We start from the raw sequence: 22,401 nt of genomic DNA, 5'->3' as shown, positions 1-22,401 counted from the left end.
ATGAGTCTCATTTATGTTTTCTTTGCTGTAGGGCAGAGCTGCTGCGGCACATTCCTGTCCTTTTCCCCTGCCCCGGCACACAATGGCCCAGGAATTCTTCCTGTACAAAAACAATCACAAGAGGCTTTTTCCTCTTTCAATTTGTGGTGCAGAATGGAGCACACATAGAAAGAGGAAAAACGAGGAGAAATAAAGCTATTTCTCCTCGTTGTGCCTCCCTTACGCGTTGCCCTACATGAAACCAACCTATGGACAAAAATAAGTGCCGGTGGTGTTTACCGGTCACCACTGACACAACATAAGTACTGAGTGGGCATTTCAAGTCCTTCAAGCTCAGTGCCACTCCACCTGCTGCTCTTATGATAGCTCTCAACCTGGAATACAGTTTTAGACCTTGATAGGGGCTTCTAACATTATTGGCACTGTTTTATCACGTTTTACCTTTCGTATCTTTCTCATTCTATTTCTCTAGAAACCTGAAAAACAAATGTGGTACCAGCTCCAAATTGCATTGAACGAATGATCTTGGGGGTACTACAGGGCCAAATAGGGGTGTAGCTTCCATTGGTGCACAGCAGGTGCAGGGTGATCAGGGCTCGGAGGCCTGAGGGGTCCACTCAACCCTGATTAATTGCTGTATTTTGACATTCAAACAGCAGCCCGGGGGGGGGGGTCCTTCCTTGCACTGGGGCCTACGACACACTGGCTACTCTACTAGTGCCCCCTTGCTTAAAAAGAAATCCACCCAAGCACGCTCTTTCTCCTGTAATGCACCCACCATCTGGAGCTCTCTCCCCAAAGATCTACGTTGCAACCCCTCATACGTCAGCTTAAAAAAAGATCTCAAACGGCACCTTCTCCTCAAATATTGGGGTCAGTAATCCTGCTACTACCCAGGTGTTTCATAACCTGTCCCTTATGTTACTATGTTCCTCTCTGCTTTTTACCTGACCTGCCTCCCCTGCTTATCTCCCCAATCCTACCTCTATCCTCCTTCCCCCTGTTCACTTATACTCACCTCATTCCCCCTCACTTATCTTCTCACCTTTCTCCCCCCCTTGCCCCACCTTATACCCATTCCTTCTCCCCTCTATTCTGGCCCATTACACTTACACAGTCATCCAATTCCCAGTTTGGTTCTTAATGTTACTACCGATTTCTGTGATTTTATATTTATTGTTCTTGACTTTTTGCTTTCATTTTTTGCCTTTTCTTTTTGTTCGAACTTATTATTGTATTATTCAATCTTGTCCTTCTCCTGTAAAGCGCTCTGATACCCTTGGGTCTAGCCAGCGCTATCTAAAACTGTTTAAATAAATAAATAAAAAACAAGGTGTATTGCATGAATATCAGTGATGCAGGAGAGGCAGTCCCTGTCTGATACAGTGTTACTAGGTAACTAACAAGGAAGGTCCATCAAAAACAGTATGCCAAAAGTATTACATCTGTGATCAATAATCTTTTTCCAAGTAACAGTCAAAATAGTAGTTGCAAATAATAAAATACCATAGTAATTGATGTTGTCATATTCCAGGATTCTACCGCCACTACTTAACTTAGTCATGCCGGTGTTCATAATTAAATATAGCGTTATGCAGTGTAATAAGCATTTATAACATGGTTCTTCACCTAAGAGCCCTTCAAAGGCCTATCCAGAAATTTTGAAAAAAGAGATTTGCATATAGAGATGGGAGCAGCATCTGTTTAGGTTTTGGCAAAATAGGTTGGAGGAGTGAGTGCCCACTCTGCTGGTGGGATTGCTTCCATAAAGTTTTCTCCAGCACCGGGAAAGGGAGTTGCCCCTTCTCAGTGCTGGCAACCATCCTGCGAAAGCAAGGGACTGAGACCCAGCGAAGTGCCAAGGATAAGGCACGGCAACTTGAATGTAATACTTTACTGAACTGGATGCCAGTAAACATTTTCTAAAGAAGGTAGGTGATTGAAGTCTGATGATCAGGAAGTTTCTCCTCCGGGTGGTGGGAGTTGGCGAGTGAGGCCAGTCCCCAAGACTCATGGTGAGCAACAATCACTCATGTTTTCTTTGAGGAGCGCTTTAACTGCAGCCACTGAGCACTAACAAGCGCCCCTAAGAGCGCAGGCTCTTGAGGGTACCCTGGTACCCAGGCTAGCCCAGCCCAGCATTGCTTCTTTCATGCAAGTTATCGCCCTCTTGGGGCTTGGATTAATGAATGCCACTTGCCACATTCACTCATGTCAAGCCTTTTGGAGATACAATAATAAGGTATTTTACTAATGCAACACTCATTTGCTATAGTTTACTCCACTGTAAAGTGTGTTTACTGCCTCCAGGATGTCTAATGCCAATGGCTGGATTTTGTTTTACAAGGCAAGTCTTTGCATGCAAACTATGGCACAATAGTTGGAGAAATCCACTTGACAGGACAGCATGAAATCTTGATACAGACTGTATCCTCTGCCTTAGTGGTGTGTATGTAGGAGGAGTCGTTGGATGCTCAGTCATCTTCTTAAATTAAGCATTTGTTTGCAAGAGGATTATTGTGGATTTCATGTGTTCGGTATTTGCCTTGATCGGCTGCCTAGTTTTAAAGATGAGTACATGCAGTAAACTGCGGTATATTTACCTTTCTCCAGGTTTCCTCTCAGCAATCAACAAGAGACTTCTCATCTTTGATCTGGGCTTTCAGGTTTGGTTATGACAACAAGGGCTGGCCCAACCTGGAGAGATCCGCGGATCTTCTCAAAGAAACAGGTACACTCCCCATTCTCTCTGCGTTCTATATTTTATGTCATTTGATTCAACATATACATTGGTGAGAATAACACAGATGTAAAATTCAGAGTTGTGTTACAACTAGGAACTCTATTTTGTACGGCAAGTCATATACGTGGACCCTATAATATTATCGATCGATTTACGTGATTCCAAGTGCGATTAATATAAGATGGTCCTGTCCAGCGATAGAAACGTTTTGGAGATGCATGACTCGGGATCTTTGAGCAAAACAAGCCTTTTGCAGATGGACGTATGTTTACTAGGTCTTTATACCAGGCTAAAAGTCGCAACAGTGAGCTCCAGGTTTCTTGATCAAGCACTAGTAAAAGTTAAAAGAGCCATTGCTATGCATTTGAGATCCCCAGAGGGCCCGCCTCTCAGCAGCTGGAAGAGAGAAGTTGAAAAATGGGCAGTGGTTGAACAAGTGATTTTGAAAAAAAGAAGGGAGAAGGTTACACAGGAAAACTATACTGGACGAATAGCCAGACATTTTAGAGTCATTCACTGGAATGGAAGACACTTGATGGGTGGGGCATTATTGTAATGAGTGTGTGAGCATAATGAGAGCGCAACCGGAATACATGAAGAGGGACTGCTGCACCGCCCGCTGGATTCGCCGTGAACGACATTAGACGTTAATGTACAGAGTCAATATGTTTTTCAACATACTTATAGTTGCCAAAAAGAGACAGAAAGTGAGAGAAGGGGAGGGAGTAATAAGTCTACAAGTGGCTCCCCAGACATTTTAGCTTCTATCCTAGCTACACAGAAGTAGAATATCCTGAAAATGACTGAGGACATGATCATCTTTACATGATGAAGACAGCAACCTGAGAAGAGAGAGCACAAGGAAAACCCTCCATTTCTTGATATCAAATGAAGTTGGGGTGTGGAAGGATAGGGAGTCCACTATTAATTAATACACTACGTCCTCCTCCAATTCTTCCCTAAATGAATGTAACCCTCTGTTTTCCCCCAAAGATGCTTTACGAACGTCCTCGGGTGTCACTCCTCTGGGTGTGGGCCTGTTTGGTGTTAACCTGTGGAGAAATGTGTATGTCCCCAAGGCTGTGTGTGAGGAATATGAAAGGGTACTGCTAAATGTTATCAACTGCAGAAGTGCCATACAACTGCTCTAGGTTAGTGCTCAGTAAAGAGTAGAGCACAACTCATCTTGTGAGCACATTTGGGGATAGTTTGTCCTAATTCCCTCTCAAGTCCACCTAGGTATCTGTCAGGCCGATGTATCCTCGGGAGTGTTGTGATGTTCAAAAGAGCCCAAAACCAGGCAAGACCAAACCCGTGAAGGAATTCCCGAAGGATACATGGTGTTGGAATGGCCAGGCGGTGGGTATGGTAGTGGGGATAGGAACAGATGAGAGGGAGATCTGAAAAGACAAGAAAGTTAGAGGTTAATTAGTAAAGATTATATGTACCTAGTCCATTCAATTCATTACAACCCGCCATCAAATTCCCAATATCAGTTTACCGGGGTATGCAGTTATGGACAATTATATCTCACTTCCAGACGTTTCTAAGAATAAACACTAAAGAGGAGACCACAGATTATTATTTCATTATTGCGAATGGCATTACTTTCATGCAAAAGCAAAGGCCAACTGCAGAAAACTTAGTTTATCTCTGCAATATTAAGGTTATCTGCCCGTTCGCAAGCTCGAACGATACTGAGATCACTGAGATCACAGTCAATGTGGAACAGAAATAAGAAAGTCACACTATGATGTCCTTCTATAGCACAAAATCAACCCACGTATGAACCAACAGTGAATTAAAGGAATGAGGGTGCTTCCACACGTCTGCCTGGAGTACCCAAACCCTACTGGTATTTCCGGCTGAATTCTCCATAAAGAACCATGCCTGGCTCCCACCAGAGACAAACAGAATCGCCTCGATTTGCTGTGGAAAGAGATAGAGAGGCCCCACCTCTCCAACAACCTTCGGTGAGTCCCTACCATTGATGACTTTGCAGAGCCACATGCAAACGGGCACCCGCTGCATAGGATTTCCTCTCAATACTGAGCAGGAACAGTGGGCACTGTGGGCACAAGCTTGTTCTCACCCTAGTGGTTCCTGTGTGATCGACTCAGGGTCTCTGGGAATTGGAGTTGTCACCAGCTTGATGACAAATCGGAAAGCCCACAACAACATAGAAAAAAATGTATGTATCCTGAAGGAACACCCAACAATTTGGTGATGAGTGAAAACATACACTGGACCGCTTGGAAATAAAGAGGCGTAACGTGAGGGAATCAGCTGTGATAACCTGGCCGGATCACTTGGGAGTGAGGACCATTAAGGAGTGTGACGCAGCGACCACAGTATGGCATCTTGTGGATTTTAAGGATTTGTACCTTGTTTTGGATGTTGAAGATCACCCCATTTTTCAAAAACAGCACGGAGACACGTTCCATATCTACACCACAGCATTCCAGACCTCCGCCGGCATCTGCTGAGGCCTTACCAAACTATTGACAGTGCTCCTAATATAATTTAACCACGCCACTCTTGATGCCAGCCCAAAAATAACCCCCACTGAGGTATTGAAATGTGATCAGCGCTTCGATAAACAAGGTAACCAACTACCCCTAGAGTCAAAAGTTGCTCCCAGATAAGAAAACTAATTGACCCAGCTAATCACTTGTCCCTTTATCACCATGGGCCCGGATTTGCGTTGTGGCTTACCTCACCCCATATAATGTTGTTGGGATATATTAAATTCTAAATCTAGGTTATCCATGTACTTAACAAAGGCATCAAAAAGGTGTGGTAAACCATTATGTGTTCTGTGTATCGCCCGCAGAGCCATACATGGACAAGGTCCACCTATACTACGCCAATTTGTAACCCCCTACATAACTAATAGGTCACGCAAATCTACCAACCTACACCTGGTTACCGTGCCCGCTGTTAAAAGAGCTAGAAGTGGAGGACGGTCCCTTAGTTTCAACCTATCCAAGCTTTGAAATACTCTTCTCTTGACTATCCAAGCTATAGACAATGAGTTGTGCTTGCAGAAAGCTCTTAAAATCTGGCTTTTCTAAATTTGGACTCTGCTGTTGTCTTCTGTCCAGGGTGGCGTAATCGCTCCTGACCAGCCCTGCGAGGCCTCTGGGTCACCATGCACTTTATAAATCCTTTAGTTTAGCTTAGCTTCATGAAAACAGAATTTCATCATTGTTGTGAGCACGTGCTTATCTTACTGAAAAAGGCTAATGAAATCTAAATCCTGGGGCAAGTAAGGAAGGGAAACAATAATGAAAGCACAGGACCACCAGACTAGTGCAAACTAGATTGTGGAATAGATAGCGGAGAATGCTCAACAACTGCCGACTAAGAGTAACCATTTGTCCTGAGCCCTGAGTGAGTGTTTTCAGTCCTTAAGACCAGAAGCATTAAGGCCGAAGCTCCAGATACAAAGGGCCTTTCTAGTTTCTACTTCCCTGTTTTCCAAAGTTTCCACCTCGTGTGTATCTGCCCCAGTAATAACACCTGGCATGGATGATTGGTGAGTGATAATAATAATCTTTATTGTTTAGTTAGTTAAAACCATAACAATTTAAGACAATGACAATTGCAAAAAGAAAAAACCAAGTGTTGTAAAAGGAAAAAAGAAGAGCGAGAAGAATAAAAAAAATGAAAAAAAAGGAGAGAGCGTTAAAAAGGAATTAAACATACAGTATCTTTGTCTCTTCGTAGTATTTCAGAAAGTCAATGTTTAAAAGAAGGTCCATGCTTACTGGAAGACCATAATACCATAATTAGCAAATCTTGTTAAATACCATAAGAATTGTAATCAGTCTGCCGTTCAGTGGAGCATCTGAAGGATTCAGACACGCCATTATAGCAGCTCTACAGGATCTAATACCTCTGTCGTTGAAGCTTGGTTTTAGGATCCTTGCTCGTTCTTTGTGCAGATTCTTGCATGTGCAAATTATATGGATAAAGTCTTCTTTGTGAAAATTGCACAGCCAACATGATTTTATACCTGTATGCACCCAGGGAGGCTGGTCCGCCAGAGACGGTAGTAACCCAAAGCGAAGAACCAGGAGTTGCTTTTTTACAGTGATAGAAAATGTTTCGCTCAGGTATGCTGCTGGAGTGAGTAACTTATAGTTATTTAACACCATGCAGGCATGTGACCGAGATCTAAAAGTAGTTTTGTCCATAGTTAACGAATGGATTTTTAAAACTTTGTTTATAACTTGCTTAAAAGATTGGTACGGTAGATTTTTGTCCCATAGGTCCATTGTACCTGAGATTGAAAGAGATTTGTACAGGTATTGACTGAACGCGGAGGTTTTATCCTCATTTAATTCTGATTGGTGAGTGTATTGCGCATAAGTGCCCGCAGCTGACCTTACTTTTTAAATGACTATACAACAACTTTGGCTCTCTTGTCGATTATTGAAATTGGAGTGCCGTGGTCTCCTTGGACCCCAGGACTCCGGGGCCAATACACCTTCAGCGCCATTGTTAACTATGCCACCGCTTAGACAATCTAACATGCTAACGTGTGAAGAGTAGAATTGTTGTTTTTAAAGGTTCACTTATCATCCACATAGCTGCCTGTATCACACATTTAATAAATAATGACTTCTTTCAACAGGTGCAGACTTTATAACCATTCTGGAGAGTGATGCATCGAAACCTTACATGGGGAATAATGACCTGACCATGTGGCTGGCAGAAAGGCTGGGCTACTACTCAGATTTTGGCCCAAGCACAAGGGATCACACATGGGGGTGAGCTGGGACTACTTACCTAATGCCTCTTCTGATGTATAATTTAAAGTTTATCATGTGTCAGTTTAGGATACATAGTGCTTTTGTGAACTAGAGTATGTTTTAAAACCAGCTCCGGATAAAACCCCACCTGATCCATCAGGGACCCTTCGAAGGGTCCACCAGCTCTACAATATACTGCATCAGCAAACATGTATGACCTGGCATGGCTATGATGCATGCACATGATGAAGTGTTTAATGTCATGAATGATATCAATGATTCATTTAAAATGCGTATCGAACAGACTGCCTTAGGGCTGCCGGGTAACCTGGAAGGTTATGCACTGTTTTTTATCTAGTATTCAAAGTGGGAAATTCCACGTTATGTTATACCATTGCACCTGTTCAAACAATGAATGTTCTCTAGTGTCATAACCAAGGGCCATATGTATCAAGCCCAAATGGGTTCGCAAATGCCGAAATTCGAAGAATTCCGGCGTTTGCGAACCCATTTTCGCTAAAGGGTATGTATGAAACAATTTTGGTACAAAATAAGGAATCGCAATATTTGCCATTCCTTATTTTGCGGTTGCATTTAAGGAATTGCAACTTTTGCGATTCCTTAAATGCAATGTATCAAGGAAAAAAATACCAAAATGCCCTTAAGGAATCGCAAATTACCACCAACTTCTAGTTGGTGGTAAGTTGCGAATTCTTTTAAAAAAGGATTTTTTTTTTAAATCAAAAGGTGCCATGTGACGCTCATACATGCCCTTGGGGCATGTATGTGCGCCATTTGCGCACACATGTCATTTTCAAGGGTGCAGGGTCCTTTGGACACCGCTGCACCCTTGAAAATATTCTCAATTTGCGATTAGCAAATTGATAATCGCACATTTCCCCTTCATTCCTATGGGCCTCCTGGCCCATAGAAATGAATGGGAAATTATTCCTTAATTGCGATTAGCAATTTGCTAATCGCAATTAAGGAATTCTAGGGAATCGCTAAAAAGAAGCGATTTTCTACATACATACCATTTTGCGATTCCTAAATAGCGATTCCTTAAAAATCGCTATTTAGGAATCGCAAAACGGAATGTTGATACATATGGCCCCAAGCTTGTTATGAGTTAGACCGAGTTTAAAAGGTGAGGCGGAAACATATGTTCAAGTTCAAGTTCAAGTTTTTATTGTTTGATTAATTAAAATCATTACATCGGGGGAACTAGAATAAATATCTTGCTATCTAAACCCCTGTATGCACTCCATTACAATTAGCGTGGTGAACCTGCATCAATAATGTAGCACCCTAAAGTACATATACTGCAAGTATGACACATTTTGAAATGTGGAATTACAGTGCACATACAGAAATGGAATCCATTCCAAATGGGGAACGTTAACAGATCAAACAACTAAATAGCACAGCCAGGACTAACCGGAAGGACAAGCATAGTCAGGAGGGGAATATTAGCAGCAGAACTAGGTAAATGCGAGGCTAGACTGGAATATTTGGAGACCTGTGGTCACCGGCACTGAAGACACTACAGGTGTCAGAAGATGGCTTTATGCAAAGAAACAAAGAGTGACAACAAAACTAGCAAGTTTGCTTGTCAGTCCAGGTAGTTTCAGCAGAAGGGCAGTACTAAAATAAGATAAGAGGTCTCCTTTGGAAAGAATACTAGTGGCCTGATTTGCCATTTAATGGACGGTACTCCGTCCGTGAGGTTGGCGAAGGACATTACCTCCTCTATCCTGACGGAACTACCTACCGTTCATCGAACTTAGATATGGCCCCCTGCTCAGCGATCATCTCTAAAAGGAGCCACCATCACCACAGTTCCTTTCAATGTACAAAAAGTTTGTTGGACACTCTCCGTACGTTTTGACGGCCATTCACCAAACTTTTCAAACATATGCAGCAAAAATCAATGTAGAAACCGGTAGGGAAGTAGGAATTGGAGATATTAGGATTGTAACACCCTTAGCTGAGAAATCAATAGTGCAAAGTCATGAACTAGAAAAATAATGGCAAGGGAAAATGAACCGGGACTCCCACTGAAAGAAACAAGATTTTGGTGCCAGCTCATCTGATATGTGGAGATATTAGGATACTCTGAGGGAATGAAGAGCAGACACAGAAATCTGAAAAAACAGAGACAGAAGTAGACTGGAAATCTATAATTAAGACCTGCTGTCTGCTTAGCTAAAAAATAAAGTCGAGACACAGCATATATTATCAAAAGAGAAAGTTAGAAAAATATAGAAACTGATAGAAACAAACATTGGTAGCCCAGACCCAATAGGTCTTGCCTATGTAAGCTATTGGCTTTGTCATTGTTTTTAGCCATGGTGCACAGCAGCCTGGCTCTTGTGAATTATAGCTGGAAATATAAACAAACACTGGCCATGTCATAGAGCTTTTTTTTCAATTGCTGTCAGGAAGGTGGGGAGGGAGGCTTCTTGTATAAAGAAGGCATGCGATACGGAGTGTGTAGATGCCTTCCGCCTCACCCTTCTACAAGCAATTAAAAAAAACACCTATGATGAGGCCAGTGCAACAATGCGGAATGGGGCAGGCAACAGCATGGGAGGTTGGAGGGGGAAGGCAGCAATGCGGGATGGGGCATGAGGGGCAAGCAGCAACACGGGACAGTGTGGGGGGGAAAGCAATGGGGAGGAACAGGATGGGAGTGGGCAAGCAACAGGAGAGAGGAGTGGAAGGGAGCCAGAAATAACACAGAGAGAGGTGGAAGAGTAGGTAGGAGGAAGCCACAACATGGAAAGGATTGGAGGGGCAAGTTACAACACAGAGAGGGAATGGAGGGTAGGAGGAGCCTATCAACACCACAGAGAGGGACGGGAGGGTAGGGAGGGCGCAAGCATCAACATGGAGAGAGACGAGGATAGCAGCACATAAAGGAGACAGCTTGCAAACACATGCACTGATCTGGAATGCTTCAACCAAAAGAAAAAAGTAGGTCTGAATGAGCAAGCAGTGGAAGGACACAAAGTACTTGGGCCATGCTTCAGGAGAGGGACAAACACACAAAGAGGAAGTGAAGCTGGCGTGCACTGACCTAATAAAAGCATGGAAATCAGAGTGAGAAGGAAGCCAATGGTAAGCATTGGCTGGGCTTTAAGCCCACTGTAAGCTAACAAAATGTCTCACAACAGACAGCATGCGCTGCCTCAGACCTAAAAATGGGAGTGTGAGGCAAATAAGCTAACAAGTAATCTGATGGGATGTTGGAGCAGAAATGGCAGACAAAACAGTCTACAATAACAGTAACCACAACAAGGACTCTAAAATAATACAGAAAAGGTTCACCATGGTGGAGATAAGAGGGCTGGACATGATTTGTGTTAATATCAAATAGGTAATTACAATTAGAATATACATTTTGCAATATAAAACAAGCAGGTTTATCAGCCTGGACTACATTGTTTTAAATTTCCGTGTCAAGATGCTATAATGTCTACAAACACAGTTAAGTGTACAAAACAGGTCAACAAAAACGGAAAAATACACAATTAGAATTAGTACACAGTTTAGCACATAATATATTTCCGATGTGTAAATATGTCAACTGTGATTCATTGTGACTGGCTATAATTGGACTAATAGTGATAATAGTTGAGCGCAATTGGAGGTAATAATGTAAAGTCAATATTTCTCAGCAGCAATTGTGAACATTATGTTTAATGGGTGCCAGGGACATATTGTTTTGACTTTTTCTTACTCAAACATGTTCAAGACGTTGTAAAACACAACCACCATGACGTTGTAAAACACAACCAATTAAAAAATGCAATAAAAGCAAGGAGTGAAATTAAAAAAATAATAAGAATGATTGGATGTTAAACAGATGTTGTTATTGCCAGTTATGATGAGGAATCAAGCCCACTGGGTAGCTCCCGACAAAAAGGCCCAGGTAATGGAATACACAAATACAACCAAGACCCACTCTCACTGTGTTGTGCTATGCTGTGCTGTGCTGTAGTGTGCTGTGCTGTGATATATTATTGTGAGATTCAGGTGATATTTATTTATACAGATGTAGAGATTATGTAAAGTAAGATTAGATAGCCTTATGGCCACCTCTTATAATTTACCACCATAGCATTGCCATGTCATGACATCTGTTGCTACACCTAGCTTATAATAGGGCCGTTGCCCACTTCGTAGCACTAATTTGTCACCTTACATACATGCATACCAGTAATTAACACGTTTTTCTGACCTTAAAAGGGTTGTGCCCAAGTGCCTGCTCTTTTTTTAACCACAAGTTCCAATAAAGACGTTTCCCACAAATTATCTATGTATACTTCATAGTTGGACACGCTTATTTTTTATTCTATGAAATAATTTTTGCAATAGCCTATATTTTATAAGGAACAAATATTTATATTCTCATCTCTCATTGGCATCGCTGAGTCTGCAGAGCACTGTGTGAAGCTCACAGGAGGGGGTCAAGGAGGTGATGGCCGAATAAAGCGCCGATGCATTGCGGGCTTCATGGCACTGGAGACACACGATACTACAGCTGCTTCCTTTTCTGTTTACACAGATTACTGGTCCTGTCCAGGTATCCAATCTTGGAATCCGTCCATCACCTCCTTCCATCCCCAGAGGGTGAGATAGCCCCAGCCATCTCCATGACCGTCAACATCTCCGGCACACCAGTGGACTTTGTGGTCACCCACTTTGGAAATGAAGAGTATGTATTTTTTTTTATTGTTTTATAAATTCAAATGTGTCTTGACCTTGTAGCCTCAAAGTCAGATTCTAGCCATCAGAACACTACAAGCAACGACATGTTTTAGCCACCCAAAGATTCCAGTTCTAAACATTCCATACTTTATCATATTTAAATAGAGCTTTGGGTCCAAAACGTTTACTAATTCAAAAGAGGCGCTGGAATGCATATGTTCCTAGTACTGGTCTGGCATCCTCAAGTACCAATTAACTAAAGAAACTCATGTGTCTAACTCAAGTGTTACCGAGTATGACTTAGTATTGTTCATCTTCCGTAATTGTCAGGTGCTCGTCATAGCTTTTAGAGTGTCAGCAAAAGCAACAACTCCTAAAATTCCGGTCGGCCCAGGAAGTCTCTTACTACACCTATTGGTACCAAGAGATACCTAGGCACTATCCCACTCCTGAACAGCACTGCCCCCTACGGGTTTATCAGGAGTCACGCAGACCAATACACTTTTTTTTTTACACTTACAACATTGACAGGGCTGTTGTTAGCCAAGACCTTTTGAGTTTATTAAAATTATGTTTAATATACTTATGGGAGTTTTCAGCAAGTCCTCTTCGTCCATTGGTCTGTTGTTGTTTCATTCACATTCTTCTGCCACCCACTTCAGCAAACAGCATGAAGCAATGGGGTCAGCTCACTTCAGCCACTGGCTAACTTCACTGTGAGTGACATCACATCTGCATTCAGAGTTATTCCCTTCAGAGCCAGAGACCAAAAATGATTTGAACTTTTAGCCATCTTTTTATACTGGTGAGAAAAAACGGATACTCAAGTATTCACAAAGCCAAAAAGGTGGCATTTAATGCCAGATCTACTGAATTTGCCCTATCTTTTTCATGTATAGATGAGTCTTCCATTTCCCTTGTTATGGGTTGTCTTCCCAGTTGCTTGAATTACTCATCTTATCTCTCTTCTCTCAATCACTCAACCCCTTACTTTTGATGCACATCTCTGCTGTTGCCTTCTGTTGTACGCACCACTTTGCCCTATGATGTAAAGTCGTAGGGCGGCTCTTTCTACCTTTGCTCATTCCTGACCAGTGCAATATGTTTGTCCTTTGTTCTTCCCTATAGTTAGAGTGATGGGTTGTGCCAGGTCCCTTCTCTTGTAATGTCCTCTTTTTTCCTATGTGGTGTGTAATGTGTGATATGCTGTAGGGTGCTCTTTCGTTTGGTCGTCCTCGTGATTGAATTTATAGCGAATCTTGATATTCTCTGTTGTAATTCATTCTGTGTCTGGGCTCCCGAGCTCAATGCAAGACTCATGTTTTCATGTGATTAACACTAGTGTGATTACTGCTCAGGAGATGGGGCATGGGAGGTCTACCATTACCTACCTATCTTGCTGTCTACCGGCCCTGAATATTTATGAAGTTTGAAGTCTGTCATGGGATTGAAGCCGCCCTAGTGCAGATGACCTTTGATGGACCATGGGGTGGGGTTAATATCTGGACTTGTCTTATTGGGTTATCTAGTGCTCTAAAACACTAATGGTGGGCATTGACAGCGTATCCCCTGACCTTGCAGAACATGGTGGGGCCTCTGAGAAGTTGTGCGGTTGGATTCTGCGGAAGAGTCTTTGCCTAGCAAGGTTACTGCCTCAGGAAATGTGGTAATACCACTTCTTCGAATAGACATCCATGCCAAATAGTACCAGAAGAAAGCTGGTGTCCTGCATGCTGTTGCCCATTTATTTCTTGATGTGTGTCGATATTATGATTACCAATTTTTGTAATTTAAATATCGGAATGTTGGTATTTCTGCAAGGGCCCAACTCACTCCAAATAAGGCCAAAGTGCTGGACTCCCAACATCCCTAACTTCATTAATGATTGTTCCTGCCCAGGTGGAAGAGGATTGGCTGAAACTCAGCCCGGTCAAGAAAGCAATGATGCCTATGGTCTAACAGAGATGCTGGACACCGGCCCAGTATCAGGGCAGTCTTGCAGTCCTCAAGCAAGCGTTACTTTCTTTTCTCATCCATGGCCAGGATCTACCAGAGTCTCCATGGCTTCAGGGGGTTGTGGTTGGTTTTCATCTCGCTGAACATGTCTTCACTGTGCCCAATGTTTGACTTCAATTAAGCCATGTGAATCTACAGTTGATGATAGCTGTGTGCTATTTATCTCAATAGCAAGTGTGCCTTAACAAGAACTGTTGTTTGTGTTTGGGGAAGGTCCAGTGATTGGTGAGTGTGAAAAGAAGACACATTCTCCCTCAATTCTCTTATCATGCTTCTTATAGAAAAGAAACCACGTTACTGATATCTGGTATAATTGTAGAATCTATACAGCGAAAATAAACATATACAAATTCAAATTGTTATTGATTGTAAAATATATATTTAAGCAGTTTAAAATCAGTCACTATCATCCGGGGGGGATGGAGTTGGGGACAGTTGGGGGAAGGGGGGGGATGAGTTATTTACATTGATCCCAATGTATTAAATGTAAAAGTAATGATGGATTGCGTTGTTATATATGTATGCTGGTGTCCGGCAGATATCTCTGGGGTACAGAGATCTGCAACTTTATTTGTGATCTATCAATAACATTTGTTTTTAAAAAACTATCAGTCACTATCAAAGTGGGCGTTAGACAGCATGTTTAGAAACATGCAGATACATTCTTTCTTTCTTGCACTCAATGTCAGCTTTTAACTAAAGATACGACCATAAATGTTTCGTGGGCAAATGATACAATATTTTCAAGAAAATTTTTTGGGAGGAAAGAGCTGAAAAGTTAGTTCCTCCTTGTGTTGTTTAAGCAACAAATTGTATTTTGATCACTGACCTGCCGTTCACGATGTCGTCTTCCAGCAGGCATTTTGACATGTAACTTGACTGTACGTATTACAGTAGAGTAGTCATGTCACTTTCTTAAAGCAGATGAGTAGTTATTTCACAACAAGACTGTAATAAGTAAATAAGAGATGACTTTACAAGTTTCTATATCCTATATGAATAATAATAAATGTGCATCTGAATAGGAACCAACATATTTTGGCAATACTGTGTAAAAGAAGCAATGCTGGTAACTTGAGATGACGAAAAGTGATGAGTCCAAGTGACAACAATGATTATGAGCATTGGAGATAGAAAGGACATGAATGTTTTCGCAGAAATCTTTTTTTTTGTTTTTGTATTCCAAAAACCTTTATTTGAGGTCAAACAACGTTATACATCAATGCTTACTGCCTACAACCGCTGCGCGGTCGGCATAGCGTCATTTCAGTGTAGCCAAAGGGCGGGTTACTATGCGTGTTAGAGGGGGAAGTCAAGTACACAGCAAATCGCCTACAACCCCTCGGGCCGGCCGCGTTGGTGGATAGCGACGGAGTGTGATGGCATATTTATCATGACGTATGTTTACATGAATGATAACGTTCAAAGAAAAAAAATGTCTAAAAAGGCAACTAAGGCACCTGTTGAGTGTAGTTATCTATTTCCACTGGTATAGTATTACTAATAATAAAGGGGAAGGACCGTAGCCGCAACAAAACCATGGAGCAGTCTAGGGTTGTATGACAGTCATCGCCCGTTACTATTAGAGTGAGGAAAGCGAATGTGTGGTCAGAGGAGCATCCGCAGGGGGTAGGTGGCATTCATCCCGAGGTCTGTGCGTCCTGATCTGCCGCGTGTTCTAATAAATAATTTTGTAGTGGGCCCCAAATATCCCTCGGGCGAGCTGATGGGGGTTGAAGTTCTGCATATGTGTGTAAGCGCTCCTGGCAATAGATTAAGTCGTGGAGCCATTCCTTAAATTTCGCCCCCTCCCCCCATTTGCACGCTATTTTCCTCTTTGCAAGTAACAGCGCCATGGAGGTGTATTTCCGCATTTTGGCAGCAATGGGTTCCATATATCCCAGGAGGGCAGTGAGTGGGTCAGTGGGGATGTGTAGTCCAGTCATGGCATCTAATGCAGCAAGTTCTTCCCCCCAATAGCGCTGTAGAGGCCACCGAAGTCATCTGCAGAGTACCACAAGGATCATCGCTCAGCCCCACTCTCTTCAACGTTTACATGAGTCCCCTCGCATCCATTGCGCGACAACACAACCTCAACATCATCTCCTACGCAGACGACACCCAGCTGATCCTCTCCCTCACCAAAGACCCTAACACCGCCAAAACCAATCTACACGAAGGAATGAAAGAAGTAGCCGATTGGATGAAGCACAGCCGCTTAAAACTAAACTCGGACAAAACGGAAGTCCTCATCTTAGGATCGTCCCCCTCTGCCTGGGACGACTCATGGTGGCCACCGGCCCTGGGTACAGCACCCACACCTACAGATCACGCACGTAACCTGGGCTTCATCCTAGACTCCTCCCTCTCGATGACCAGACAAGTCAACGCCGTCTCATCCTCATGCTTCAACATCCTACGCATGCTCAAAAAAATATTCCGTTGGATCCCCACCGAAACAAGAAAGACAGTCACCCACGCCCTGGTCACTAGCCGACTGGATTATGGAAATACCCTTTACGCCGGAACCACAGCCAAATTACAGAAAAAACTCCAACGCATCCAAAACGCCTCAGCCAGACTCATACTGGACAGCCCCCGTCATACCCACATTTCCGGTCACCTGAAAGACCTCCACTGGCTTCCCGTAAACAAGAGAATCACATTCCGTCTCCTCACCCACGCACACAAAGCCCTCTACGACCTCGGACCAGAATGCCTCAACACACCACTATCCTTCTACACACCCACCCGCCATCTACGATCATCCAATCAAGCCCTCGCCGCAATCCCGCGCATCCATAGATCCACCATGGGAGGAAGATCCTTCTCCTACTTAGCGGCCAAGACTTGGAATTCTCTCCCCACTCACCTCCGCACTACACAGAACCACCTCTCCTTCAGAAAACAGTTAAAAACCTGGTTTTTCGATAAATAATTCACCGATCATCCCCTCAAGCGCCTTGAGACCCTCTGGGTGAGTAGCGCACTATACAAATTCCTGAACTTGAACTTGAACTACCGGCGGGCAGTCCCAGGCCAAGTGGCGGAAGTCAGCCCCTTCCTCCCCACAGTAGTCACAACGATCATGTTCTTGGAGATTTCGTTTGTGTAGTTTCACCGGCATGTAGTATAGGCGATGTAAGTATTTATAATGTATCATCCGGAACCTGCTATTTGAGGAGATCTCTTCCCCATCTGGGCACAGCAGAAAGCCCACTGTTCATCAGTGATGGGCTGGCCTAGCTCCTCCTCCCACCTACCCCGGGATAGGGACGAGGCATATTCTCTGTTTGATTGAGTTGTGAGGTATAAGGTTGACAGCACATGGGCGACGGCCTCTTTCTGCAGTAGGACATGCATCAGGAGCATAACTGGGGGTTCTAGAGGGAAAGAGGGTGTAGCCGCCCTCACATCCTGCCGGAGTCTGATGTAGTAAAAGCGGTCTAAGGTAGTGGGCATGACGTCTTTAAAGAAGTCCTCGCTATTTTTGAATTTCCCCGCTGTATAGAGTTGTCCCCATGTGTGTAGCGAGAGTTTACGGAGAAATTGACGGCATCCTCCTTCTTGGGTTACCGGGCGATCGCGTTGCCCTTGTAGGGGGAGGAGGGGAGAGTATATCGGCGTGCAGTTGATTAATGTAGACAGATCGTGCCAGGCTCTAACAGTGCTGTGGACAGTGGTCTTTATATTGCGTCCAGGGACCGGAGGGATACTGATATAGGCTGTGCTAGGAGTGGGGCGCATATACACATTTTCGATCGCCAGGTGGGGCATATAAGGGGGGGTTTCATCCAATATTCTGCAAATTGCGCCTGCACGCAGGTGTAGTATAATTCTATGTTGGGTACAGAGAAACCTCCCACTTTATAAGGGCGGGTAAGCGTGTCCCATTTGAGTCTGGCTTGTTTACCTCCCCCACACTAATCTAATCAGTTGTGTCCTCATGGCAGAAAAGAAATGGCGGCTGGGGGCATAGGGAATGTTAACAAATAAGTATCGCGTGACATGGTTATGCCCAAGTATGTAAGTGTGTCTGCGCACCATTTGATGGGGAAGTCTGGAGTGAATCTCGTGGTAGAGTCAGTGAGTGGGTATATTTGGGACTTGGACCAGTTGATATTTACCCCTGATAATTGTCCAAACAGGATGAATAGCCGCAATATGGGGTTCAAGCTGATTTCAGGGTTACGTAAGTATAGGGTAATATCGTCGGCATATAATGATATGAGGATTTGCCGTTCTGGGTAGATTACAGCTTGTTCTCGATGATGCTGTTTGATATTAGCGGCGAGGGGTCCAATGGCCAGTGCGAACAATAAAGGAGACAGAGGGCAGCCCTGTCTCGTTCCCCTCGCTAACGGGAACGATGAAGAGCGCAGGCCATTCACCATTACGGTGGCGTGCAATCCGGTGTATAATAGATTGATCCAAACCAGGAAAGGGGGAGGGAATCCCATACGCACCAGTACAAAGGACAAGTAGTCCCACTCCAGGGATTCAAATGCCTTGGTGGCATCTAAAAATACAGCAGCCACGTTCTCCTCCGGGTCAACATCTTGCAGTAAGGCAAATAATGTCCTCAGATTGTGCGCAGTGCTTCTGGTTGGGATAAAGCCCGATTGGTCCGGGAGAACCAACAGTGGCATGAGGGGGCTAATGCGGTTGGCGATGAGCTTAGCGAGGATTTTGGCGTCAATGTTTATTAGAGAGAGAGGTCTGTACGAGTCTAATTGTGTGGGCGATTTGTTTGGCTTGGGTAAGGAGATAATGAGGGCCTCTCTCATTGTGCGGGGTAGAATGCCAGATTCGAGATATTCTTTGAACACGTGTCGCAATATAGGAATGAGGAGGTGTTTATACGTTTTATAAAATTCGTCTGGAAGGCCGTCCGGCCCAGGGGCTCTGCCGGATTGTAATTGCATGATGGCCGAAATAATTTCATCATCTTCATGATGAGCCAGTAGAAATTCTCTTTGGCCATTACCAGGCTATGGCGGTGTCCTCGAAAAAGGCCTCGAAATCTACAGGGGAGTGGCGGTGGGTAGAGTATAGGCTTTTATAGAATTGTCAAAATGCCGCTAGAATGTCAGTGGAGTTCTTTTGTGTTATTTCGTCTTCGATCTCCAAAATTGTATTGGTGAATCGAGGGGGCCGGATGGCTGAGGCTAGTGCTTTGCCAGGTCTTTCACCCTCGCCATAGCATCGAGCTTTATGATATTTCCCACGGAAGTTGCACTCACGTTCTGCGGTTTCTTGATAGTCGTTAAGGAGCTCCCGTATTCGCGCCTGTAATGTGGGGGAGGGTGGGGCTTGCAAATCCGACTCCGTTTTTTTAAGTTCCGTTTCCAGTTTGTGGAGTGTGTTTCTAATGTCTCTAAAAACCCTTCCACTCTTTGCTATGCAAAGTCCACGAATAGTGACTTTGAATGCCTCCCATATGGTGGAGTATGATGGGACCGAGCCAATGTTACGGTCGAAGAAGTCTGATATCTCCCGCTCAATCTCATCCTTAAAAACAGGATCAAGTAAGGATTGCGGGTTGAGGCGCCACTGTAAATACTGGTGCTCTACCTGCGGTGGAGTAAGCGTAAGCAGAACGGGGGAATGGTCAGAGTAGGTGCGTGCTAAGTAGGTGGTACGGGATGTCCATGTTTCCATTTCTTTGTCAACTAGCCAATAGTCTATGCGTGACCTGGAGGCGTGGACCGAGGAGTAACAAGAGCCCTGTGGTGTTGCAGGGTGATGGGTTCACCACGGGTCAACAAAGCAGTGTTTCTTTACCGTGTCGCTAAGGGTGCGCTGTGCAGCCGTGTAGTGATGTGATTGTGGATGCGACCTGTCTATGGTAGGGTTTAGCGTGACATTAAAGTCTCCCCCCCAAAGCAGATGTGTGGTGTCCATATATTGTATTCTTCCCCATAACACTCTAAAAATTTCCGGGTCATCTGCATTTGGGCCATAACACGACACCATGGTGATGGACTAACCCCGTAATCTGCCCCACATTAATCTATATCATCCCTGAGGGTCTGCATACGTCCCTATGGGGGTGTACGGGAGTGTGCGGCGTACCAGAATAGCACTCCACCGAGCATATGAAGAGTAGCAGGAGAAGCCCCAGTGGGCTGCCCAGCGGGAAGCAAAGGTGGGAGAGGAGCTGGGAGGTAGGTGTGTTTCTTGCAGCATAACACAATGGACATCATGGCGATCAAGGTAAGCTAAAATGTGACAACGTTTCCGGGGTCTCCCAAACCGCGGACATTCCAAGACAAAAAGTTGTATCTTAGTTCAACAGGCGGGTCTCTGTCATGGGCATGGAGAAAGCAAGCATGGTAGATGAGGTTGTGTGCGGCTACAGAAATGTGGGCATGCAATGAAATCATGACAGGTGCCAAACAAGCAAAAGTAAAGATGCAAAAGATCAACATTCGGTCCTTCTCCCCCTCACAAGAACAATCCCTGTCTGTTAAGAATAGAAGTCTCCCACCCCCTGACATATACACAACTTCCCCCCTCCCTGCTCCCCCTCCCACATCAGCAGCCCAATCCTGCCGCGACTCAGCATCCCGCCCACCTCCCCCTCACCCCCATACAACGTGGTCCCAACTGGCAAGCACGATCTGACTCGGATCCGAGCCAACAGTAGTACCATAACGTTCATGCTATAAAGGGTTCACCTGAGAGGTAAAGGCCAGAGGGCGACCAGGGGTCATCCCCGCCAAGGCGGGGGCGTTCGGGTGTCCATCTATGATGTCCTTGCGGCTTCAAGTCACTTAACAGTCACGGTGTCCTGAGAAGGTGCCGGCTTGTCGCGCAAGGGACAAAGGGATGCGAGTCAATGTTCTTCCATACGGGCAGGGTAGGGAAGGGGGGACAACCAATCCGACCCGGAGTCCCCAGCACTCGGTTCCTTCTCCGGAACGATCAACAGTGTAGGTATGGAGGCCATTGTTGCCCCTTCAACAAACGGGGGTAAGTCAGTCCCCTCCTCCCCTCCCAACATCAAGATGAGTATCTGTCTTGTTATCCCAGCAATCGATGAATTGCCATGTGGCACCGTTTCAATATGACAGTCTCAGTTAAAGCCGTCGGATCATTCTACGTTTGATGTGCCACCTCCCGCAGCTGGGCGGCGAGGCGGGGAGTCGGGATCTGCTGCCCGTTTGGGCAGAGTTTTAAGGAAGTCCTGCGCCAGTTGTGGGGTGTTGAAAAAATGCTGTTTGCTCTGGTATGTCATTTTGAGTTTGGCCGGGAAGAGCATCGCATAAGGGATGTTTAACTGCTGAAGCTTCTTTTTTACCGGAAGATATTTCCGCCACTGTTCCTGGACGGCCATTGTAAAGTCTGGATATATAGAGATGTCCATCCCCTCGTGACGGAGCTGCCCTTGTTCCCTTGACAGCCGCAGGGTGGTGTCCCGGTCACGGTAGCTGAGCAAGCGGGCAATGATTGGGCGAGGTGTTGCCCAGGTATCAGGCGCGCCGCTAGTGAGCGGTGAGCCCTTTCCATCACCAAGACCGGGGAGAAGGCCTCTCTCCTGAAGAGCGCGCAGAGGAGGCGCTCCACATATTCCTCCATTTTTCCGGTGGCAGTGGATTCCGAGACTCCTAGGATGCAGAGGTTGTTTCTCCGTGAGCGAGATTCCAAGTCCTCATTCTTGGCCGCTATTACTTTTAGGACCCTCTCCATTTCCAGTGTTCGGGTCGTCGTTGTGGTGGCAGTATCCTCCAGATCAGATATACGGCGTTCCACCTCAGTCAGTCGATCCTCATGCTTGTCTACTCTGTGGGACACCCCATCCAGGCGTGCAGCCATTGAGTCCATCTTAGTTTCTATGGAGGTCAGGCTGGACTGCATGGGGAGCAGTAAGTCCTTCAGATCGGCGGTTGAGAGTTGATATTTACTCAAATCTGCTCCTCTTCGGGGTCCGTCTGGGAGCAGTGCCCTCTACACGCCTCGAAGTTCAGCTTGGGTTGGCGCCCTTCCGGCTTCCCCATTCTGTCCAGCCGCTAGTTAGGAGCGGGGGGGGCCGAGTCACCCGTGCGGCTTTCGGGAGATTGGTGAGCGAAGCGCAGAGGGTCCGGAGGCCGGCACCCTGTCGGATCAGTACACCGTCTACGGTAGGGAGCCTCAAATATGGACAGGTGTCCGCAGTGCAAGAGACCGCAG

The 22,401-nt window shown here is 44.9% G+C and overlaps 1 protein-coding gene across 1 annotated transcript in view; it reads left to right on the top strand.

Moving 5' to 3' along the window:
* The window catches only part of CWH43 (cell wall biogenesis 43 C-terminal homolog), a 365,425-nt gene that overhangs the window by 256,971 nt on the left and 86,053 nt on the right, over nt 1-22,401 (top strand). The window contains exons 10-12 of the mRNA XM_078678207.1: nt 2,614-2,731; nt 7,383-7,518; nt 12,071-12,220. Of these exons, the coding sequence (XP_078534333.1) occupies nt 2,614-2,731; nt 7,383-7,518; nt 12,071-12,220 (404 nt within the window). The remainder of the gene's footprint in view (nt 1-2,613; nt 2,732-7,382; nt 7,519-12,070; nt 12,221-22,401) is intronic.

The sequence above is a fragment of the Lissotriton helveticus genome, chromosome 2_2 (assembly GCF_964261635.1).
Source record: "Lissotriton helveticus chromosome 2_2, aLisHel1.1, whole genome shotgun sequence".
Lineage (NCBI taxonomy): Eukaryota > Metazoa > Chordata > Amphibia > Caudata > Salamandridae > Lissotriton > Lissotriton helveticus.
The sequence above is the reverse complement of the archived record's forward strand: the minus strand, read 5'-3'. Positions and strand labels throughout refer to the sequence as shown.